This window comes from Hipposideros armiger, unplaced genomic scaffold (assembly GCF_001890085.2).
Source record: "Hipposideros armiger isolate ML-2016 unplaced genomic scaffold, ASM189008v1 scaffold_184, whole genome shotgun sequence".
NCBI classification, from domain to species: Eukaryota; Metazoa; Chordata; class Mammalia; order Chiroptera; family Hipposideridae; genus Hipposideros; species Hipposideros armiger.
Genome location: NW_017731534.1, coordinates 635,265 through 661,129, shown reverse-complemented (window position 1 = coordinate 661,129; position 25,865 = coordinate 635,265). Strand labels below are relative to the sequence as shown.

The 25,865-nt window shown below is 44.1% G+C and overlaps 1 protein-coding gene across 2 annotated transcripts in view; it reads right to left on the bottom strand.

Moving 5' to 3' along the window:
* MOB3B (MOB kinase activator 3B) overlaps nucleotides 1-25,865 on the bottom strand; it is a 189,861-nt gene that overhangs the window by 9,811 nt on the left and 154,185 nt on the right. For both annotated transcript variants that reach the window (XM_019652690.1, XM_019652691.1), the window contains exon 3: nucleotides 21,531-21,733. In XM_019652690.1, the coding sequence (XP_019508235.1) occupies nucleotides 21,531-21,733 (203 nt within the window). The remainder of the gene's footprint in view (nucleotides 1-21,530; nucleotides 21,734-25,865) is intronic.

Sequence of the window (25,865 nt, the reverse complement as noted above, 5' to 3'; positions counted from 1 at the left end):
TGGCCTGGCGGCCAGCTCTCTCTCAGATGGATACGGGTGCAATTCTGCTCTGAAGGGCAGTGTCTCACTTCAAGAGGGAGCCTAGGAGAAACAGCAGGCTGCTTACTGCAGAGAAATCCCCAGACCAAGAGAGAAAAAGGAAGAAAAAACAAACAAGCAAATACAAAACACCCCCAACAACTTCCCAGCTCACTCCCTGTGGGAAAGCTGGAATTGCTAAAGGCAGAAATAGCAGAGGCCCTGGAGCACAAGGAGCCCCCGTGTGTCAGGACCACAGCTATCCACATGAGGCCAGCTTTCCTCTCACTGTGGTGTTTCTCCTCTCACTTCCTAGAATCAAAACAGCTGTATGTATCAGAGGAAGTAACACTGGTCTTTTCTCAAATGCCTTGACAATTCCAGCGGAAGGGCCTCTCCCACCCCAGCTCCCATGGTTAGGCAGGTCATTACCATGGCTGGGGCCTCCTGGGCCAAGACTTTCTAAGGAGCCCTCCATTCTGCCCACAGTGCAGGGCCCTAGGAGAAGGATGATTCTGCCTCCGCCTGTCGCAGGGCCACTTAGTACGTTCTCTAAGAACGTGGCCCCAATTCAATCTCCTCCGAGCTGGTTCCTGGATCCTGTGGAAGGCTGGGCGCTCCTCCTTGGAGAAACTCTGTGTCTGGCTTTCCCCCAAGACCCAGAGTACTTTGTTCCTGTCCTCAGGGCCTTTGATGCCAGGAGGATGCGGCTCCTCCCCAGGGGTCCTGCTGCGGGGGCTTCTGGGCTGGAGGCTTCTGATCAGGAGGGCAAAATAACCAGGGAGTGAAGAGCAGGTGCCCTGGGCAGGGATCCAGCATGGCGCCTAAATACGTTTTTTAGAAACGATTTTTCTTAATGTAGTTGCATCTGTTTAATGGGAATTGGGGGAAGAGTTCCGAGTTCCAGCAGGAGACTGACACCAGCCACCTTAAATGATTTTTGTAACAAGGCTTTATACATATATAACTTGACGAATGAATGAGTGAATGAATGAATGACTACCAGGTCACAAAAGATGGAGTGAACAAGATGGGGCAGTGGTATAAAACCTTTATTAATCAACAAAAGTGTACTGTATAACGTCTATCACTTCTTGCACTTGTCCCACATGCCAGACACCGCGCTCAATGCTTTACCTGCAGTATTTTATTCAGCCCTTCTAGCAGTCTTATGGAGTGAGTGGTATTAGCCTCATTTTGCAGATGAGAGAACAGAAGTTAAAGGCCTTGGTCAAAGTCACATAGCTAGTAATTGGGGTAGCCAAGGTTGACACTTGAAAACCTGTCTTCCTAACGAGACCACTATATCCCAGGCATCATGACGAATGCTCTTCATTCATATCCGCACACGCTTCCAGCTGAGTCTCTTCGAGTCAGTGGCCATACAAACCAGTCCTGGTCATGGGAGTAGGGACTTGGCTGGGGGAACCATTCATGGGCCGGCCCACAGCTAGGGCAGCTGTCTTCCCTTTCCAGCATCCCAAGGTCTGAATTCTTGTGAAGGCAGGCAGGGCCACCAAACTACAAAATTTAAAAAAAAAAAAAAATCCTCCCAACTTCAAGTATATACGGGAGTCAACCAGCACACAGGAGTTAAAAGTGTTCTTTCTGCTTTCTTTTAGGAATGTGGGTGGCAAATAAGCCCAAAGGAATAAAAATAGAAACATGGCAGGCCAGACCTCCCTCCACAGGAAAGAACAATATTTATTTGATTAATTCTGTTCCTAAACAGCAGCCCACATTACTGACATGGAGGGCGTTCCCCAACAGAGGGGTGTGTGAGTGAATGTGTGCACACATTTGCACGCCCAAGTACATGTATACATATGTATGGATAGATAAACACACAGACCTGCCACCCACAGAGAATATTTATTCATATGATATACGAATCACACTGCTCTTCTTTTCCCAAATCCTGCAAACATTAAAAGTAAGTCACTTTATGTAAACATGTTCTCTTGATTTACACTGGTTCTTATAAGGCAGACGTGCACATTTCTGAAGCTCTCATTTAACCACAGGAGACGGGTTATGGACACGTGGCCGGCTGCCTCACCACACATCATGAAAGAACTTGAACCAAAATGTTTCATCATCACCATGCATTTCTCAGGATCTCCTTTCCAAAGCACCTCAGTCCCCCGTTTTGCCACTCCGTGCTTTTAAACATCCTGACTTACTCTTACATCCACCTCCCACGCTCTCCCCGATCCCATCCTCGCTGGTGCACTGTTAGCTCATGACCATGACAATTCGTGGATCCAAACTGATTTCTGCTCAGCTTAGTGCACCTATAACGCCCCGCGGGAGGCACAGTCTGGGCCCTCTTTGGCTGTCAGCCCCTCCTCCCTCCGCCTTCATATCTCTGCCTTCTCATCTCCTCCACAGCCTGGCTTGAGGTCCACACAGCTACAGGGGTCTGGCTCTCTCCTTTCCACACCCCGCATTTGTCAGCACAGCTGGACTGGTTTCTGCAGATGCTCCTTGTGCCCCTTGTCTGGGGATAAGCAAAAGGTGACTGAACGCACACCCTCCCTCAGAGGGATGTAACAAAGTTCAACATGGCCCAGTGCCCACCTGTCAGGTTGCCCCGCTCTTTGAAGACTAGATGTGGGAGGGCAGGGTAAGAAATTCTCCCATTTGCTTTTGTCACTTGGCCTTTTCATAGGGGGCACTGGCCGGCGAAGCAGGGTTCCACTCTAGGTGAGGCTGCAGGCATAGACTTTTATTTATTCTGAGAGAAGCTTAATGGGTCCAACTCTTAATGATATTCAAGAAACTCTGAAGAAACATGATTTGTTATTCTGGGTGTGCACTGAACTTTCAGGGCATGGGTCCCTGGAGGAAGAATTTACCTCCCCCGGGAAAACAAAGAATTCCATAGAAACTGTTCAGCCTAGCTGAATTCACCACAGGACAGAGCTTGCCATCACTTAATAAGACCTCTATTGTGTATCTGATGAAAACATATAGAGCTTTTTCTTCCTCAGTGAGCCTGTAATTTAGGAAGTTTGTAGTTTCTTGGCAGTCTCATTCCTTTGATGGGAACAATGTATTATGTTGATGGAGTAAATAGACATGAAACAAACTGAATTTTCATTTTAATAAAATAAGATCTATTACTAGGAATTTGACTACCACCAATTGAAACGTGTTCTCAGGCTCCCATAGAGAGAAATTTAGCCTCCTCAGAGCTTTAGGGGCTGATTACCATTTAGTGTCCCACTTTGTCACTGACTCTCATCTCTGTGGGGTGGCCATTACGCTTCCACTACAGAGAAACTGAAATTGGAGAGGTTAGTAACTTGCCTAGGGCTACATGGCAGAGAGAGAATTTGAACCAAGATCTGTCATTCAGATCTTTGTCAACGGGTGTTGGAATCCTGTTTTTCCTCTACATCGAGGGACCTCAAAATTACAGCCCAAGGGCCAAAATCAGGGTCCACACCTGTTTTGTATGGCCCATCAACTGAGAATGATTTTTACATGTTTTAAATAGCTGGAAAAAATCAAAAGAAGACTATTTCATGACACATAAACATTATACGATGTTCAAATTCCAAGCTCCACAAATCAAGTTGTATTGGAACCTAATCACACCCACTTGTTTATGTCTTGTCTACAGCTGCTTTCCCACTTCAATGGCCAAGTTGAGTCATTGTGATGGAGACCATCAATGGCCCACAAGCCAAAATATTTAGTACCTGGATCTTTTCAGAAAACATTTGCTAACCCCGCTCTGCACCCCGGGGGTACCATGAGCAGTGTGACTGTACAGTTTCCAAACCCACGTGGTATACATGGGTCCCCAAGATAGATGCCTTTCCAAAATTGACCTTGGTTATAAATAGTCCAATATTTCTCCTTTCTTGGGAGAGCAGTGATGCTACATCAGGAAGAAAACACAGGTAAAACAAGAAAGGAGGAAACTCTGCCTGCATCCCTTTCTTCTTCTTCTTCTCAGATTCCCACCTAATGAACCATGGAAACAATATGAATTTTACATAAAGGGAATGGGCTTCATTGAGCTAAAGCGATTTTTACCTGTTAGGGCTCCTTTCTCACTTGTTCTGATATTTTGTTTTGAAGTTGCAACTTTAGACTTTTTATCAATAGAAGTCGCTATGTGCTATTATTGTCACAATCTGTTTGGCTCTCAATATAAGAGAGAAATTGTCCAACATATTGAAAGTTGGTGGCAGCATTGCTTTAGTCGAAGAGAAATAAGAGCAGCTAAGCTTTTCCTTTATATACTTTTTGTTCCTTGTTTTGGCCTCAACTGCATATCCTAAAAACCTGGCTCATGTGTGGAAAAATTAAAAACATAAAAACGATACTTATCAAGATGACGAGTTCTGGAGATGAATGCTGGTGAATAGTTGCACAACAACGTGAGTGAACTTAATGTCACTGAACTGTACACTTAAACATAGATAAGATGGTCACTGTTACTGGTAGGTTGTGTGTATTTTACCACAATTTAAAATAAAACTAAAGAAAACAAAAAAGAGGCCCCATAGGTATCAATTTTGGAAAAAAACAATTTCAAAAGCTTCAAAGAAGATTTTTATGTACAATTCCATTAACAAAATTAAAACAAACAAACAAACAAAAACAACCCTCCATGAAAGGGTTTTGAAAGATCTGAAGCTTTATCAGGAGAAAAGGAGCATTAGTGTGCATGCTTGGGCACATGTGCGTGTGTGTGCTTATTATGCACGTGCTTTCAAGAAAACGCTGTATCCAATTAATTAAATTCCCTCTGTTATTGCTATCAACATTGGAAAAACAATGTTTACAAGAATTCTTTCATTTAGAATAAACTCTCTAGTAATGCAACATACTAAGCATGCTTGCACCAGTAACAGAAACCAAAATAAAGAGTAACTGTTCTCTGAGAACCTCTTATAACTCTAACATCTTACACCAGTGACACCAAGGACAAAACCATACCCACTGAGCACCTATGAAGATTCCTCTGTTGTGTACATTCAAAGGCTGTTGTCACCACCAGGGTAAGAAGAGTGGGTTCCCCAAAGAGAGGAAACCACAATAGAAACCTTACATTAAAAATGGAATTTAGAGATAAATGGGAGTGTCAGCCTTCATGAAGAGCCTTCCTCTTCAATTGTTAGCTTGAAAAATTAAAACCAGCATAGGCAAACACCGTATTGGACTCCTGTCCATCTGCGAATGTTTTTCAAAGATCCCTAAGATACAATCCCTTGAGTGTATGCTGTGAGAACTCGGCTACTTTCTGCCAGTTCCCCAGAGGTGGTGTATTGCAGGGTTTCTGAAGGCTCTACTGTTTGGGGTAAGTAAGCATATACAATAACAACAGCTGCTTATGGCCCAGGCCTGGCAGCGACAGGGTCAACAATCTAAATGCCAACTGGCGATGACACTGGTCGTGTTGAGTGAAACCAGTAACAAAAGAACAGATGTGCTCCGTGTCTCTTGGTGCCTACAGCATGGGGACGAGCACAGAGCAGCATGGTGTGAAGTTGACACCAACTCAATCAAACGGCCACTGTCTTGTCTGCTTCATACAAACCCTGTACACCCCCGACACACACACACACACACACACACACACACATACACCAATGCTTCACTTCCTATGCTTGGATGCACTGGGTTTTCAAAATAAAGAAAAAGTCTTCAAATCACACTAAGCACAGACACTGTGGATGTGCTGCCAGGTTGTAATGGGCTGGACCCTCTCCTGCCCACCACTGGCTCAGCATAAGGCAGAAGGACAAAAATGATGGCCCTTAGGCAAATGCGCTCCTAGAAAGAGTTTGTTAAGCCTGTAGATTTAAAAATAAAATAATAATCGGAGTGACTGGTTAGCTCAGTTGGTTAGAGCGTGGTGTTAATAACACCAAGGTTATCGGTTCAGTCCCCGCATGGGCCACTGTGAGCTGCGCCCTCCTTAAAAGAGCCAACTATGCCATTGTAGCATGAAAGCACTGTGTAACCAATGACCATGGCTGTTCCCCAATATTTTAAAAATAAATAAATAATAAAATAAATTAAAAAAAATAAAGTTATAAAATAACATAAAATATAAAAACTGCTCTAATCAGTTGCCATCATTTAAAATTCTGGAGAGTTCACCTAAAATGTTAGAACTCTAATTGCTTTTGATTCAGAAACCCTGGTCCTTTGCATCCTCACTGAAACCATTTGCTGAAGCTGCATGGTGGCTTCTCCTACAGCTTGCTCTTTCTCACTACCTGCTTGCTAACTCATATTTGCTACCTTCCTGGCCTCTGTAGGCACTGAGTTTGGGTCTTCTGATCTACAGATATTAAAGTTCTTTAGGTAAAGTCATATCTTCTTAGTTGCCCCAGCACTTAGCATGAGCTCTTACACACTGTCAACTCATTTGAGTCATCCAACAATGTACGTACATTCTATGGGCTCAGACAGCTGACGTGACTCACAGCCAGATGCTGTTGGGAGAGGGACAGAACCTTGGGAATCATCTAGCAGCTGTCAATCACCGGGACTCATTTGAATTAGTGTGGCTCTGAGCAAAATTCCACCTTAGATGAAGTTCCTCAGCAGAGGCTAAGTCAGACTGGGTTTTGGGGTCAGACTGCATGTGTTCAATTCCTGCCCCCACAGAGTTGTGTGACATTGGACAAGTTATTTCATCTCCTCATCTGATCTTTCTCCTCTCTACAGTGAAGATAAAAACAGCATTTATCTCATAGAATTGTGTGTAGATTAAATGAGTCCACGGTCCAGGGACAGTCTATAGTTTTACTCAAAATATTTCCCTATTATATCCTCAGAAGCTGGACATATAAAATTTAAAAAGTATATGGTTATTACAGACCATTTAAAGTTCTTCTATGTGGAAATACTTTAATAGGACACAGATACAAATCCCTTCCGTAATCTCTGTTCTAAAATAGTTACACTATTAGAAATATGAAGTAAAAGGAAAGGCAGTGACATGTCTGTCATTTTGAATCCACAATAAGCCAAAAGTGAAGAGAAATCTAAACCTTCTCAATCCAGTGGATTTATAACTTACTTTAGGGGCAGAAACTATTTCTTCGAACTGAATCTTACACTGAAGCCATTAATGGAAGAAATGTGGCAGCTCTGGTTGGAGAGGAGGTGAGGCCCCAGAACTGGGCTCCGCCTTCACCCAGCACATTCACAGAACCAGTTGCTAAGGACCACTAATCTTGACTATGACCTCTCATTTACCAGTGGGAGAATGAAGACCCTTCATATCTCTGCATTGAGAAGAAGGCTCATGCCAAGACCAAGGCTGGCAGGTCACTGTATCCCCAGCACCCAGCCAAGTGCCTGGAACACTGGGCCCCAGCAGCACTAAGGCTGGCATGATGGGGACTGTAACACAGGTGAAGGAGGCATTAGGTTGAAGAGGACGTCTGGGGGGATGGGCTTCTAGAGTGTAGTGGTGATTGCTGCCAGCAGGGGGTGACAAAGACACCATTAAGGTCTAGACAGGACACTGGGTATAGAGTTGATTTTCAGGGAAGGGCTGGGGTAAGGGGAAGTAAGCTTGGACTTAAGCAAACAAAAGTAGTGGGGACAGATGCCATCAAAAAATCAAGATGAAAGTGTCACTCTTCGATCCAGGCATCTTGTTGAACTCCAATTCTTAGAAATTTGGGAATAGCTGATACTAGTTTCAAAGTGTGATGCCTGGACCACCTGCATCAGAAGTGCCTGAGAGTTTATTAAAAACGCAGATTCATGAGCCCCATTGCAGACCTACTGAAGCAGAATTTCCATTAGTAGAACCCATGCATGTATGTCCTTCACAAGCTCCCTAGATGTTCTTGTGCAGGAACAAGTTTGAGAAGCACCACACTCAGTCTCATTGGGCTCTCCATGGTGTTACACAAAAGCTGTACCTTACTGGGGCCCCACCCTTGCACATTCTGGTTTACGAAGTCTGGGATGAGGCCTGAGAACTGAGATAATTCCTGAAATCTCCCCAGATGATGTGCAGCGGAGTGATTTACAATGATTCATAACTGATTGCCAGACGGGAGGGAGAGCCACCTGTCTCTGTGGCATGAATTACTTCTGTTATTATAACCTACTGAAAATAAAGATATTCTAATTAGCCCTTAGAATTAGGTTGCTACTTTTCAGTTTGTCTCCCTCACCACTCAGGCAGCAGGAAGACCAAAGTTTTCCACAAAGACCTGTCAAAACAATATTTGGGTGACGACTGAGGTTGTTTGTAAAATATTTTGGATGCATTTATGAGGCATATTTTGAAAATAAAGGTTATTGGAGCGGCTGGTTAGCTCAGTTGGTTAGAGCTCAGTGCTCATAACACCAAGGTTGCTGGTTCGATCCCCATGTAGGCCAGTGAGATGTGCCCTCCACAACTAGACTGAAGATAACTACTTGACTTGGAGCTGATGGGTCCTGGAAAAACACACTGTTCCCCAATAAAATCTAAAATAAATTTTATAAATAAAGTTTATCGAGGTATAGTTCATCTTCAAATATACAGTTTGATGAGTTTTGACAACTACATGCTCCCATGAAACCACCACAGTTAAAATATGGAACACTTCTATCATCTCTGAAAATTCCCTCTTACCCCTCTGCAGTCAATCCCCTAATGCCACCTTGGCCCCAAGCAGCCACTGATCTGCTTTCTGTGTGTGAATTAGACTGTTCTAGAATTTGATATATAATAAATGGAGTCAAACAGTATGTACGTTCGGTAGCTGGTTTCTTTTGCTCATCACAATGTTTTTAAGATTTATCCATTACATGAATTATTAGTGAATTATATTATTGTTTCTTCTCTGTTTCAAACGTTAAGTGCCGAGGGCTGCAGGGTACTGCTTCAGAAAGAGCAGGTTTCCAGGGTGACCTGAAGGCACATTACTGTGAATTGAAAGGGAAGTGAGAGAAAGGAGCCAAATGGCTAGGATGCCTTCTACAGGGAGCTTGGCTGGGAAGGGGAGGAAGAGGTGGCCACACTGAGGTAATGGGAGCTTTCACTGAGGCAGGGGACTTCTGGAGCAATGACCATTTTGGAGAGATGGCTGACCGGAACTGGAGAATGTGGGAGGTGAGAGAAGAAAGGGAAATGCAGGGGCCACAGACAAACATCACTGGTTAAAACATTGTTGTCTGTGGTGTGGTTTAAAAACATGTCCAAAAATTCTGTGCTATTTCTCCCTTCAAGAGACAGAGCTTAATTGCCCGCCCCTTAAGTGTGGGCTGGATTTAGTGATTCACTTCAAATGAATAGAAAATGGAGAAAGTGATGGCTTATCACTTCTGAAATTATTCCATAAAGATACTGTGGCTTCTATCTTGGCTGCCCTCTTTGGGGTCACGGAGCTCTGGGAACAGTCAGCAGGAGCCTAACCTGGTGTAGAGTGAAGGGAAGTCATCTCTGAGGAAGGGACGATTAAGCAGAGACTTTCAGGACAAGCAGGACTTAGGAGGACATGGAGGCAGAGGGACTGGCACACACTATGGCCTGGAAGTGAGAGGACATGGCCCATTTAAGGAACTCTACGAAGTTCCCTTTGGAGGAGTCTGAATTTCACTTGCTTCAACCAGACCTACCTGTATGTGTTTCTTTTTATTTGTTGGTCCAGTTACCCTCAGATTCACAATGTAATAGGAATCTATTAGCATGAATGTCCTGCTAATATTGATTAATACAAGGTTCTAGTTCAACATTATGGCTTAAATGGCTTTGCTGATGGCTAGTATATCTGGCCTTTATGTATAAAATTATTTAATGGGAAGAGGTGTTCTTCAGACCGCATAAGTGACCCCACAAGTCCCTAGGGTAGGGACTGCCTATAATCTTAATCTTATCCTCGTGCTTTTATCGTGGTGGGACAGGTGGGTGGTGAGAGAAGATATATTGTTATATTTCAATAAGTAAAACCTTCCCACATTCAAGTCCCAAGTTAGTACTCATTTGACAGCTTTTGGAGCCAAATAATCTACTCTTATCTGGCCGGGAAATTTGAATTAGTCTAGACCACACATGGCAGCAAGATTTGGCAGGCGTATTTATATATGGGCATTCCGCCATGCTGACTATTCAAATTTTCATGTAAATGCTCATGAAGATTAATTAATCTCTGCTGTGATTGACACTCTGTAGCAATTTCCAACACTCCAGACACAGTAAGTGTAATTACGATTCAGTGCCCCAGAGACCAATAGCATGCCTGAGGTATGCGAGCTCCTCCCTGAAATGGGGGTTCTGACATGAGACCTAGGGAGAAACATTGAACAGATGGTTTTGAGTCTTTCTGTTCTTCCTCTGTAAACTGGGAGAGAAGTGGCCTAACAAAGAGAAGCAGATCATCCGAGTAGCTTACAGAACTAAATGGCAATGCTGCCTTGAGGCAGCATGGGGACAATTTGGAACACATCTGGCAGCCATTCATGGTGGAAGAAGGTATGAATAGGATACTTTAGGAAGTAACTCTTGAGGATAGAGCCTCTAATTCGGTGGTGTCCAAGAGAAAGTTCCACGGTGATGGAAATGTTCACTAACTGCTCTATCCAATACAATAGCCACTAGACTCACGTGGCTTCTGGATAATGGAAATGTGGCTAGTGAGATTAAGAAACTAGGTTTAATTTTTATTTAATTGTAATGAATTTAAATTTAAGTAGTGACAAGTGGCTAGTGGCTACTGTATTGGACAGTGCATCTCTAGGCAATGGGCTGAAGGGTAAGATTCTTTAAAACTGTGAGCTTCTTCAACCTGGAGCTGGGCTGCCGTGAGTCGCCGGCGACGGCGTGGGCTGCAGTTCCTGTGGCAGTGGGTTGCCATGGGCTACCGTGTGTATCCAGCCAGCAGCCAGCGTGAGCGGCCAGCAGCCGCAGTGAGCGGCTGTCCAGAAGCCAGTGACTGATCTGCCTCGCCAGAGAAGAGCGCAATGATGGTGCCAACTTGGGCCAGTGAAACAACGTCCTCCACAACTAGACTGAAGAACAAAACAACAGCAACTTGTCTGTTCCCCTTCCCCCAATTCCCCAGCTCTGTTCCCATCCCCCCAATTCCCCAATTAAAAAACCAAATAAACAAACAAACAAACAAACAAACAAAAAAAACTGTGAGCTTCTTAAATAATGGGGATAGATCTTATTTGACTGTCACTCCGGCACTCAGCACAATGTCAGACACACTATAGGTTTTCAGTAAATGCTTGACAGGCCCCCCAACAGCCAGAAGAGGACTGACTTCATAGTACAGAAGATAGACTGTATAAAATATTGTAGTTAATATTTCCCAAAGGATATTTCAAAGACTTAAACCCACAAAATGCTCTGGAGAGAAAGGATTCCTTGAGCAAATACATCTGCAAGTTCCATGCCTTGCTTAGAGAACAAAGGTATTAAAGAGACTGGAGTATTAATACCCACTGGGGTATTAAAGAGACAGGAATACCTTTATGAACTCACTGTTTCCCATAGTTGTTTGACCATGGAACCCCTTTTCACGTAATACCTTTTGACATCCCTTAGAACTAGTAGGTTCTGGGAAAAATACTCTGGGAGATGCTGTAGTAATGACAGGGTAGGAGAAAAACTTCCAATGGATTCCTTGAAAGTAGGAACCTGATTTTCAGCATATGGTCAGCAAATAATAAATATTCACTGAATGATCTAGAAATGACTCACTTCCAGTCAAAATCAGAGGCAGTCTAAAAACCATTCGCACTCAGCAGAGGTAAAGAGAGAGGCAGTGTGTGGCTTGTAAATCTAGGCATTCTTCGGCTGCCTTAGTAGCCATACCTGCAGAACTAGAAGCTAATCTGACATGTAAGAATCAGACAAACGTATGCAATGGCACACTGGAACAGAAATAATAAGGTTTATCAAAATACATTAATACTTTTTTAAGACTCTGTATTTTAAAATTTAAGCCAAGCAGCTAAACACTGAGAATTCATTGTGATTAGACTATCAACCCCTATACAAAGGAATCACCAGTCCAGGGATATGGGGTGCTGTAAACCAGGACGGCACATGGGTCCCTGGGGATAGGAGAAGAGAAGGGTCTTCTCTGAGAAGAAAACTGACAAAACAAGAATGTGATTGAGATGAGGGCATAGACATGTTCCTTAGCCACTTCTGATCTTGGTTTTTGCTAATATCTTAGTAAGAAGAGATTGGAATTAACGTTAGACTCACACTATAGTTTCAGCTAAAAATTATTTGTAGTTATTGTACATACACTTATGTTTAAGTGTAATAAAACTGTGTATAGATTATTCAATGATATGAATTAATCTCTTTTCAACAAATCCCTTTTGTTCTCTTTTAAAACTTGAATTTAGAAAAAAATCAAACAAACGAAAAAAACCCCTTCAGGTCCAGTTAGGTAGAGGAATCTGGATGGGAAAAACCCCAACCAAAACCTTCAGTCATGATTAGGGTGCCTGTGCAGTGAGGTGTCTGAACAAAGCCTGTCCCTGCAGAGCTGGACATGTGACATGGGGGTGACCTGCAGACCTAATCATGTGCTTTAGAAACACTGAGATCTACTCACTTAAAATAGGGGCTTCACAACTTAACAATGTGTACCTGTTATAAAGATAACATCACCTCAATGTTCACAAAGATGCTTATCTCCCCTCTCTAGGAGAGGCCACCCTGTATCCAGGGACAGCTGAATTGTTTAGTCCAAGGTGACCGTGGACACCCACCTCCAACGGCAGTTACAGAGGGGTCTGCACCATCACAGGCTTGTCCCTTTGCGTACCACAGCTGGTGGTGAAGGGGAAGCAGAGGGCATGGGCAGAGATAGGACAGAGCATACTGGGAGCCCCTGGTCCTGGGCACACAGGCTGCTTGTCATGTACAGCTTCGGTGATAAATGTTTGTAACAGAAAACTTGAAAAGCCCAAATAGGTATACGGGGGGGGGGGGGAAGCATTACCCATTATTCCACCAACAGAGAACCTCTTGACACTTTTTGCTGTATTTCCTTTTGACGCTTTTTGCCGTATTTCTTTTATATGATTAGATGAATATAACGGACAATACTAACAGATAGCTATATGATTAGAGTGACTTTCCAATACAGTTCTGAATCTTGTTTTTATTAGTTAATATTATGTACTGACAATTTCCCCATGGGCCTCGTCTTCAACTCTAATTAATCATATTTTAGGCCCTGAGATAAACCAGACCACATCTCACCCTAACCCAATTAAGAAAACAAAACATAAACCAAAACCCAACCACCTAACCTCCCAGAAACCAGCAGCAAAAGCTCTCTGGACATCAGCAAAGGATGAATAAACAGAACTGACAAAGACATGTGGCTCATTTTGCCACATTCCCACTAACTCAGTACAATAAGTTCATTGAAAAGAATCCCACATTTCTCTGCTGTTTTTCAAATTGACACTTCAGAATATGTCTGCCAAGGCTCCTGAAATGGTCTCTGGCAGTGTCTCCCATTCATCTCTGGGCATTTGGGTTGCCCTGAACTACCAATAGCCGATGGCATATTGAAGACACACACACACACACACATACACACACACACACACACACACACACTCTCTCTCTCTCTCTCTCTCTCTCTCTCTCTCTCTCTCTCTCTCTATCATCTACATGGACAGAGTCCCATAAATGCAATCTCCAGCTATTCTCAGTGCCAGGTATACCCCCTCCGCTGGCATGCTGGGCTTGAATGAAAGATGACAAGGCTGGCAAAACACAATGTCAAAGATCATAATCTCAGTAAGACGAGCTGGAGGGACTCTAGATATGATCTCTTTCACAGATGGGGAAACTGAGGCCTAGAGTCATTACATGTCTTGCTCAGGGTCAGACAACTTATGTGGTAACGTATTAGTGGAAACATCGTTGGAAAGACCAAAATGCCAGACCTGCAGACTGCAACTCTTTCTTCTTCAATGCCTGTGTCCATGTCTGAGCCATTTGGCTGGATATCAGGGAACCCGCCTGACAAGAAGCAGCTTGGAGACCTTTGCACAGGTGATATTTCAAAAGAAAAGGTCGTTTCAAAGCCCCACAATGGCCCTTCGTTGCTGGCTATTTTGGGGAGCAACTCTAGCTCAGGTAAGAGGCTCTGCTTCTTTTTATAGTCCTGATCTGATCTTGCATTTACAGGCCAACCCAAGTATCTCCAAGGGAAGTGCAGACGCGACCTGGCCACCTCGTAGAGGAACACAAGGTCAGAATATGCTTGGACCTAGACGGGCTGTGATGGGCCTTTAGGAGACGAGGCTTTCCAAATCTTTGGCCTTCAAACTGGTTTTCTTCCATCTGGTCCTAAAGTGCCCATTTTTAAGCAGTGGTTTTGGTGCTAAAGCCTAAAATCATTTGGTGCATGACCCTCAATCATGAACCAAGAGGCACTGCTTACAAACTGGGGGAGGAAGGGAAGCTTCAGTGTGACAAAATGGCAGAAACGAGAGTCATGAGGGATGGAGAGGAATGTGGTTTGGATGTTGAGAAATTGTCCACCACACCTGTTTGAAGTAAAGGTAACAAATGAGAAACAGACGAAATAATAAGAGGTCAGACAATTATGTTTGTGAACTCATCCTAGAAAAAGGGCTACATACCTCATTGCTGAATATTACTATGGTCACCTTTGAAGTACTCCCCTTGGGAAGCTATGCACCGACGCCAGCTCCTAGTCCACCCTTCAAAGCAATTTTGGAACTCTTTTTCTGGAATGGTTATCAGAGCTGTCATCATATTACCCTTGATATTGTGAATGCCATCAAAATATCTTCCTTTCAATATTTCCTTTATCTTGGGGTAAAGAAAGAACTCATTGGGGGCCAGATCAGGTGAGTAGGGAGGGTGTTCCAATACAGTTATTTGTTGACTGGCTAAAAACTCCCTCACAGACAGTGTCATGTGAGCTGGTGCATTGTTGTGATGCAAGAGCCATGAATTGTTGGCGTCAAGTTCAGGTTGACTAACTTTTTCACGCAGTCTTTCAGCACTTCCAAATAGTAAACCTGGTTAACTGTTTGTCCAGTTGGTACAAATTCATAATGAATAATCCCTCTGATATAAAAAAAGGTTAGCAACATCCTTGCAATAAGTTTGCAAACGTAATTGTCAGAACTCGTATAAGTAAAGAACTTAACAGGACATTTGAAACTCAAGAAAAAGGGCCAGTGTTTATTTCTTGGAAATGCTTGTGTCGTGCACATGGTAAGAACTGTATCATATAATGAGGTGTGATACTGAGGAGTGAGAATGAACAGGGCTGGGTTTCTTTTTCTCTGTGAAGTCCTTCCATACGGTGAGTTTTACTTCTGTCCCATCTCCTTCTCCTTGTCTTCCTTCTTCCACATTCCGGGCAGCAGTGGTGGGTGTGTGGCTGGGGCCAGAGGGGAGGCAGGGAGGCCAAGCTCAAAATCTAGAGTCATCACAAAGATAAACAGCGTTGCCCAAACTGTGGATCATGTCTCCAGATCATGATCTTTGTGAGATGGTGATGAGTGATAACAATAGAAAAAAAGATTAGTGGAGTCAAATGTTTTTAAATTCGGTGGGCTCCCCCAAATTGAACCAGCTTCTTCACTGGATGACTTCTCAAGGCCTTTCATCTGCGATTGTACATTGTGAGTCTTTGAGGGCAGAGATGATGCAGCCTTCGGTAAACTCATTAGACCAAGGAAAAAAAGCCTGTTCTCATTGAGCATTATTCAGGACTGGCATTTTGAAAGTAATCCATAGCCAACACAGCTTGAGATTTTTCTTCTTTGCTTTATTTTCCTACTTCACTGAGCTAACAACCTCAAATTTTAGAAAAGGAGATGACACGCTGAAAGTAGTAATTCTCAAATGAGTGTCACCTAGAGTCTTCCCTCTCAGGACGTGGTGTGGAAACCAGCAGCATCAACATCGTCTAGTAACAAAGTGTCCACGCTCAGCCCCGCCCCAGGCCCAGGTGCAGTGCATCAGAACCTGCATGTTGGTAAGATGCCCAGGTGAGTCATGGGCACGTTGAAGTTTGAGAGGCAGACCGAGGGCGCTTGGTACCAGGTACTAACCGCAATAATTCTGATTTCAGCATATCTGTGGTGAGGTCCAGGTGTGCACATTTTAAAATACCACCTCCAGGGGATTCGGATTCAGCTGGTGTGAGAACCCCTATTGAGAAACCCTGACTAAATAGTGCCTACAAAAGGTAACAGAGCCTTGCTAAAGGTAACAGGACAGCCCCGTGGTGACATTTGGTTTCACAGAAGCACCTCTACAAGGTATGTGATGGTATAATCACCTTCAATGTTAGATATAGGGAAATGAAGCCCTAGAAAGAGAAGGTGAGGAACCTGGACCAAGGTCACGCACGGGTCAGCAGGTGCATGAGGGTGAACAAGCACCTTCCTTTCTTGCCTCCCCACCTCTCCAACCTGTCTCCTCCTTTTCCTTAAATCAGCTCTTTGGTTTTTTTTTAAATTAAAGTTTATTGGGGCAATAATGGTTAGTAAAATTATATAGGTTTTAGGTGTACAATTCTGTAATGCATCATCTATATATCACATTGTATACTCACCACCCAGAGTCAGTTCTCCTTCCATCGCCATATATTTGACCCTGTTTACCCTCATCTACTCCCTCCCTCTCCCCTTACCCTCAGTTAACCACTAAACTATTGTCCCTGTTTATGAGTTTTTGTTTCTTTGTTTGTCTTGTTCCGTTGTTGCTTTCAGTTTTATATCCCACATATCAGTGAAATCATATGCTTCTCGACTTTTTCTGTCTGACTTATTTCACTTAGCACAATAATCTCAAGATCCATCCATTTTATAGCAAATGGCATTATTTCATCTTTTCCTAGCTACTGCACTGCTAACAGCCCTCTCTAAGTCTGCTTTTGCTTTTAGTGAAAAGCCAACCAAACACTGCTGGTTGCTTGGGCTTGCTAATGATAATTTTGATTGGCTCAGTTCTGTCAGCTGACTCTCGGGCTGCCAAGGGCTGACAGCAGCCTGCTTATTCAATCAAGGCCTGGCCCATGTTTGAATTACCATCATCATTTGGACTCCTTTCCTCCAACTGTGAACTTGCTTGAGTTCAAGTCAACTTCAGTTGTTGATTTACATGAAAAATGGATCATTTGTCACATCTGTGTGTCAGTCTTCCAGCCTCCCCTCCCTGTTGGAGACCAAATGAAATGGCATGTGTTTCCCTGGGTTCCCAGGCTGCTGCTGTCCAGCAGGTCCCAGTGGGAGCCACGAGGCAAGCCCTGTGGGCGGGTGGCCGTGCTGGCCTTCCTCAGTGCACTGGCCAGGATGACCTCTTCCCAGCTTCTGAATTCCAAATTGTACTCCCACTCACAGGCCTTTAAGGGACCGACTGTCCCAGTTTGCCAGGGACTGAGAGTTTTCCAAGGACACAGATGTTTAGAGCTAACTCTTGGGAGGGTTGGTTACCTTATGCCTGGCACACCAGGACAGGCAGTGTGAGAGCATTTAACATCCCTGAGTGACCTAGTTGGAATCTGGAACTGAGAACTGACTGGCAGCTGGAGTCCCATCTTTCTCTGTCAGGCCTAAGACTGAGATGCATTGCTTCACTGCTCTGTGTCTTATTGTGCTTTTAATCTCTATTGCTAATCCAATAGCATGAAGCATTGCTTCCAACAATGGATAAATGGAGGCCTGCAGGTAGGTTCTGAGGTGAGGGAGGTGCCAAGGAAGGAACGTTTGGTGTGTCATCCCTTTGAATGGAGGTGCGTCATTCATAAAGTACTCTTCTCAATTCAAAAATACTGTTAGCATTTATTAAGTATTAGGCAACATGGGCAATGCAAGCTCATGTCTTGTACACTCCCAGTCTTCCAAGTGCGAGACACTGATACAATGAACTACGTTGGCTACAAGGCTACCTAGGGGGTCACTAAGATGGCAAAAGGCCATGGGACCTAGGGAAGTGAGCATTAGGGTACCTCTGCTTACTTACTACATGCCAGCTAGTTTACATTCGTATGTGACTTAACAACTACCACTTCTTAAGCACTTACTGTATGACTAACCCATGCAATTTTTACAAAAATCCTATTAGTATACTCAGTCGATGAATGAGGAAAATGAGGCTTTGAATAGCCAACTATCTTGTTCAAGCTTGCAGGTTAGTAAAGGATGGGTCCAGAGTTTGAACCCAGAGAGTTGAGCCTCGTCTCCAGCACTGTCTGAGACACAATCTCTCCCCTTGTGGGGGGCCGGATGCTCAACACAGCCAGTGTGCCAGACACCCAGTCAGCATGAGACCAAAGCAGCAGGGTGATCCCTGGGGGCAGAGGAGTGTGAAAGCATGGCGGAGGAAAACACGAGGTGGGGTCTCTGATTCCACACTGTGGAATCCAAAGGCAGGACACCAGGAATGTCCTACTGGAGGTGTGGGAACTCTGGGAATGCTGAGGTTCTAAGGGAAAGTGGCCGGACAAACGCTGCCCTCTGGCCCCTAGCTGCATTAGAGTCTAAAGAATGTACAACTAGAATGTGAAGCCAAATGCCTGACTCCTTCATCATCCTTCAAGGGCTGAAGATGAACAACAATCATTATTTTACATTTTTTAGGGTGTGTTTGTAAATTCTCAAAAGCATATCTTATGCACTTAGAACTTGCTTTGCATATATATACTTGATACGTGCAAACCAAATGAAAACATGCTGATTTGATATGCTATGACTGATTCTAATATGTGCATTGCAACAGCAGACTTAGAAGTTAGGTATTTTAACACTATCAACTGTTGAAAGTGCTCATTTCAGTAATAACAATCCACAGGTACACCATTGTTAGTGGGCACTGGACTAAGTATCCAGAGCCTGACATTATATGATTATTATCCTCAGAAACATTCTCAATGTCTTTTTCTGTTACTTTATAGGTTTTGCTTTGAGTAAAATGAACATATAATTTCAGAAATTAGGCATTACAAACACTTGTTATTAATATGTAAAAGCATTAAAACTAACCTTCCTACAATCATGATTAACAGAGCATAAAGGTAGGAAGGATACTGTTTTCAAGCAAGACTTAAAGAACAACAAAGTTCTGAAAAACAAGAACAATGGATACTCTTCTTGCTCATTTCCCCTGTTAATAATCCCAATTGTAGTCTTTTCCCAAAGAGGCTCTTATCTAGAAGATAGGGTTTTGGGGGTCCTGTCTGTGACTCTGAGACTCCAGTCAGCTCCTGGCACTGCCAGGTCTGAGAATCCCTGTGGCCCTTCTTCAGAAAATAACAGTTGTCTTATGACAAAGAAGAGCTTTCTCTGCTTGCTGATTTACACTCAGCTTTGTCCTACAATGGCCTTTATATTTCTGTATGTTAAGAAGCAGCTGACTTCCAGATCTATCCAGCTGATATGTCTGCTCCTTTAGCTCAGCGAAACCAACACTCTGCGTGCTCTCTCTTCCTTCTGGTAGACCTTTGGGGAAGGTACTTCCCTTCCACCTGCACATGTCAATGGAAGAGAACGGAACTAAACTCCCAGAAGCAGAACCATGTCCTCTATGAAATCCCAATGGTTTCTCTACTCTCTTCATTTGTGTGGCCCCTAGCCACTCTTTCCTTTGTCCTTGATATTTTCTGAAATTAGCTTTATCACTCTGTCCAGTATTTTAACTCCTTGGAGGCGTTTGCACAACCTTTTCTTCTTCAAGTGATTGTTTACCCACAACAGCCTTCATACAGGACAAACCAGCAAAACTCAAATCATGTGTTTCAGCATTTCAGCTCCTTCCCATACTAGCTGTCCAACCAAATTCAGAGACAACTTAGTTCCTGCCCCCCAAAGCTCTCAGGAAGCTGTTGTGAAAGAAAATAAAGAAAATCAGCACTTCTTTATGCAATGATATACCCCAGTTGTACCCAGAAAGTCTTGCTTTATTCCAGAGCTCTTGAGTGATGCAAAGAAAAATTTTTTTGCCATGTACTCTCATAGTACAAGAACAGAGTTCCAGTTCAGAAACTCTAAATGTGATACATAAAATTCAATATTTTTTTGCCAGATACAGATACTGTACTATATTAAACATCTCTTTTATTTTTTATATGTTGATTCTTTAGCCTCTGGGACCTTGCTGACCCTGGAGGGACTGCACCTCCCAGAGCTTGCCAATTTCTAGAGATAACAAACAACTCACTCTCAAGCTGTTTACCCACCAACCACTACAAACCAACAAATCCACCCCAACCATCTCCTCTATTGCCTCTCACACTTGGGGCCGCTATTCCCCTTTCTTACTCACCCCACGGCCAGGTACCAGGCAACCTGGGCAGCCCCTCGGCCCCAGAGCCCACTGAAATTATTCAGATTAGTCAACCTTAAACCTGCTACGCGCTTCACCCATTCCTTCCCAGGAAACCACAACAAAGACTCTTGCTGACATTTCCCTGCTCCCTCTGCCTCTGACCAACCCAGCTGCTTCCCATGGCACCATGACAGGGTGTGCACCTTTTCTTGGGAACTGTGAGTATTACAAACTATCTTTTCAATGGCAATCAGCTCCTGATCTGTTGGCCTCACCATACACAAATAATAATAAAACACATATTTAAAAACCTGTACATAAAGAGAAAGATAGGGTAGCAAAAGATGACAGCCTGGCCGCTGTGTTCTGGATATTATTCAGGTGGACTTCAATGAAATTTAGTTTATCAGTTACATGTAGCAAAACTGTAACTGTTTCAAGACAAAAGCATGATTTCATTATAGAGCACTGTGTTATGCTGGCTAATAAAGTGCTCAATAGATCTTACTAGAAATAGCTGTGATGGGGGCGTCCACGTTAAGATACCACATGTGAGAAAAGATGATGGGGTTTTTCGGGGTCCTTGACTTCTAAAGCACAGACTGAGTCCTGAGTCCAACTGTAAAACTAACTTAGGAAGAAAACGAATGTAGTCCCCATTCACCTAAATGATAATAGTAAAGTTTTATATCAAATGTCCTGGATTCTAATATATTCTATTAAAATGGTGTCACAGGAGATTCAGTATGCAGAGCAAGGTTTACTTCTGTCTTTCTCTCTGGAGGAAAAGCTACTCAGAGGCAGTTTTATTTGACCCTGCCTGCCTAGCAGCTGCCACACAGTAGGTGCTAAATATTTATTTATCAGAAACATTAAAAGAAATGTTAATGTAACAGTGTAAGAGATGACTGAAGAGATCAAAGGTGCCCATGTAAAGGATTAAGTAAGTAGGTGACTGGTTTGGGCGCTGAGAATTGAAGCTATCACTTGCTCCCTTGGCCCAAACCATTACAACCCCATTACATTTTGCCACCTCTTGGAGAGAAAGTTGAGGCTGTTTGGTGGCCGAGGACATTTTGCATCTTTAACTGACCTCTAACGCCTGTCTGATTCTGCAGTCCTTTGGGTAAAAACTCGCCCTTAGTGAGCATTTATGCAAGGGACTCGAAGTGTACTGTGACAAATGGCTGATGAGATCCTCAGGGTGACCCGGGTGCCATCACCGCGCGGTGACACTTACCAAGGGCTCAAGCTCCTTGCGGTCTATGAGGTTCATCTCTGTGACGAAGTAATAGAAGTGTTTGTAGCAGGTGTTGACATGGGCCTCTGCACCCATCACGATGACCCGGTCGAAATGGTGAATGTACACGTGGACGAAGACCCGGAAGAGGCGGCACAGGATCTTCTTGCAGATCTGAAGGAAATTCTTTGGGAAGGGCACACCTAGAGAAGACAAAAGAAGAAGAGAGAACAAAACCATGATGGGAAAGCTTCGGCAGGCCCCGGGGCACACGCAGGAGGCTGAGGACCAGTCCTGGACCTGGGCCCCTAGGCCAGCCTCGGATGCTGGGCTTGCAATGGGCAGCTGCGTCTGACACTGACTGAAAAAGTGGCTTAAATGGTGTTAAATTCAAATGCCAACAACAACCAGGAAGAGACTCCAAAATTAAGGGAGGAGGGCCAGGTTTGTTTCTTCGGTTATGGATTTTTTGGTGTAGATAAACATGCAGAAATATTTATTTTTACATAGAAACATGCTCTCTGCTTTCCTGCCTTTTAATGTGTTCCCCACTTTATAGAGGACAAGAAAGTTCACTTTCCTCCTAGTTCTAATATAGGAGGACTGGTAGGAGGATGCTATTGGGAGACTGGAGTGGTGGGGACTGTGGCAAGTTGAAATGTCCCTTCTGGTCAAAGGTAGCAGCCGCTGCACGACACCAGCCAATGGTGGCCATAGGGGGACGGAGGCCAGGGCTGTGAGAACTTCAGATGTTTCGAGATAATTTAGAAATCTGGAGTTCTGTGTGAATTTGCTGCATTTTTTAAAAATGTTAGCAATTAATCTGGAGTTCTAAAAAATACCACGGGTCAAAACAAAACATCTTTCTAGGTTACCAGCATGCAAATTCTGCTGCACATTTCTCCTGAGATACACTGTTTCCGAGGTGGCAAGGGCAACAAACGTCATGGACGGTTTGCATCTGGCTCATTCCTTCATCACCTTGAGGAACGTAAGAGCTAGGGGCTACGGTTTTCATAACACAGGCAGAGGGAGTGGTCAGACGAGGCACCCAGGCTTCCCATCTGACCACTGCTACTCCCAGCTTGGTTGAGCAGCAAATAACAGTCACAAGCCTGCTTCCTTTCTCCCTCTCAGACACTGCTTCAGCTCTTGTTATTTACACTGTCCTTAAGTGGTGACATGTTGTTATGGATTCCTGAATTAAACACACTTTCAATTTCTACTCTGCTCCTTTTCCGGCTGTATGACCACAGGCAAATTATTTAACCTCTCTGAGTTTCAGTTGGCAAATTATTTAACCTCTCTGCGTTTCAGTTTTTCCATCTGTAGGAAGCAGATAAAAATGCCCATGGTTGTGAGGATTAGAAGTGGTACCTGTGCAATTTTGGTTTCTCGTCTATAAAAGAGGTGTCATGATCAGGCCTTCCTTGCATGGCTAGGAGAGTGTTAACACGAGCAAAAGCCTCCTATAGTGCCTAAAACAAAGTAGAGCTCACTAAATGGGAATGACCCCCCCCCCTTCTCTCTGCAAGGTAACGTCGGGAGCATCTCGCTGTTTTTATAAGCAAAATAACTACTCTTATCAAGAAAGGTAGACATGACTGCCGGCCTTTCAACAAAATTGTAGCGCCGCGTTCAGGGCAAGTCCCTGGTCTCAGAAAGTCTGGGGTTTTGCTGTCTGCACCTCCACAGGGTCCCAGTGGCAGCTATGTGGTAAGAGACACTCTGTAATGGCAACACCTGGGGCTCCCAGGGCAAGAAGAGAGAGACTCCACGATGAGAGAGCACCATGGCTGGCAGTTGGCAGAGGCAGGACCTGCCTCCCCAGCGCCCGGCACTGATACCAGCTTTTCTTCAAAAACAAAGTGGCACCATATCAAATGAACCCAGGGAGAAAAGAGACTCGGGCACAGCTTGGCAGCTGTCTGGGCAACAGATGCTGGGGTTTGGGGGGAGAGGGAAGGTGAAGCTGGGAGAAGGTAGAGGGAAGCCCTTCAAAGAGCTCATGGACTGTTTCCTCTGCTGAAGGGGAGCAGTGAAAACCCCTGCTGCCAGGCGGGAAGATGGGAAGATGGTCCAGAGTCTTAGAAGAAGCCGAGTCCCAGAGGAATCCCTTCTCAGACAAGAGTGTTCCCGTCAGAAGGCGATTCCTGGAACCACCTGTGACAGTGCCAGGGGCTTGACATATTCCTGTGTCACACATGCATAGCACTGAGCATGGATTAACTTGCTCCAGGCCACTTAGCTCAACAGTGGCAGGGCTGGGATTTGGACCAAGTCAGCCTGACTCCGAAGTCCAAAAGATGTGGTTGTGTTTCAAGTGCGACTCTCTCTCTCTGCCAAGGGTAGAGGCTCAGCTCGATAGCTAAACACAGTGAGGCATCTACAGGTTACTCTTCAGTGACACAGAAATGTAATTTAAGAAAAGGGAGAGAAGAGTAAAACAGTCCACACCCTCAGAAGCCACAGATCCGAGGTGATAGAGGTCAGCAAGGACACTCCAATGCCTTTAAGGAGAAATGTGTTGTCTCTGTCCATGCTTTATGACCATGGGCCTGGGCTAAGAGTAACAGCCAATATTTACTGAGCACTTAGTATGTTCTAGGGACTGTGCCAAGTGCTTTACATGGATTAGCTGGTTGAGTCCTTAAACAACCCTTGACGATAGATACTATTATTGTTTCATCTCACAGATGAGGAAAGTCTTGCATCACTACCTCTGATCAGCCTTGAGCTCTTGGCTCTGTCCTCCTTTCCATACCTGGTCTCTGGCCTTGCTATTGGCCATGACCTTGGTTTGCTCTTGCCTCTCTCCTTTGGCCTGTACCGGGGAATTATATTTAGAGTAGTTGAGAGGAGCTGGTTTTGGAGCCTGGAAGACCTAGTTTAAAATCCTAGCCACTAGCTGTCTAGGCAAACTACTTCATCACTCTACTTCATTATAAAATCGAGAAAAACATTTACTCTGAAGTGTTACTATAATAGTATCTGCACTGTGCCTGGCACTTAATGGGAACTTTGGTACTAGGTTTTACTTTCGTTATTTCCCTCCTGAACTCCTCGGGTAGGTAGGACCTCGGGTTCAGAATCTCTTGGGTCTGGCTGCTAAGTTGGGCCTGACTTTTCCACCGCTCCCTCCCTTATATGTAGTTCATTATTCAAAAGTGAACACTGCAAATGGTTCAAGTCAGGACATGCTCAGGGTGCACCATAGTTACCCCAGGCCAGTTCTGGAAGCTGAGAAATCTGAGGCTGGGAGGCTGAGGGAGGCTAGTGTTCTCTGCTAAGCCAGAGATAAAATCCCAGCTCACAGAGCAGGGATTAAGAATAAGAAAGCTACATGGTCTCTTCCCTTCCACTTCTCCTTCATCCTTACCCCCTCCCAACTAGCAACTCTCAGTTCGATGAGACAATACAAATTGGTAATTACTATATGGCCTCAGGGATAGAAAAAGACAGTCTGAGGAATATAATCAATAATGTTGTAAATATTTCTTAGGGGGCCAGATGGACTCATGTCCTGTTGGGGAGACCACTTCATAGTCGGTGTAGAGGCGGGAAATGGAATCAATGGAATTGTAATAGATAAGCATGATATCGGGGGTGGGAGGGCAGTAGATGGGGGAGGGGGGTTGTTACTTTGTGAGGGTGAAAAGGGTAACTATTGCATTGTTCTGCACACCTGAAACTAACAATAAAAAAATAAAATAAAAAAAAAGAAAGCTACATGGCATTTGGGAAATGCATTCAATATTATTGATGGTGTAGGGGCCAATTATATAATTTTGTCTACTATCTTAACCCTTTTTTCCCTTTCTCTTCTGCCTTCCTGGTGTTCAGTTTTGTGTGTGCGTGCATATGTATATAGGTATGTGTGCGCTCATGTATTTTCAAGAAACTTTCTTCAGAAGGCGGGAAGTGGAAGAGATCATCCCTTTGGATGTACAGAACTGGATGGTGCCCCCTTTGGTGGACTCTGGAACTCTCACTCTGTGTAACTGGCCTCATGGCAGTGAGACAGGACAAGAGTCAGCCCTGCTGACCCACTCCCTGTCCTGACAGGCTCCGGAGCGGCCAGATCATGACACTGATTGACATGAGGGTTTTTTTCTTTATGGTGCCACTAAGAAGTATCCAACTGCCATTAAATAGCCACAGAAAAGTGAAGCCTGATATGTGGATGTATGATGTCGCTTAGTCCCAGTGACACCCTGAGCAGTGGCATTATTATTTCAGTTAAAAAAAAAATGTAACTGAGGTTTTAACTCAGGTAATGCATTTGTCCCTGGCCCCACAGCTAAAAGGAGGTGGAGAAGAGATTTGGCTCTGAAA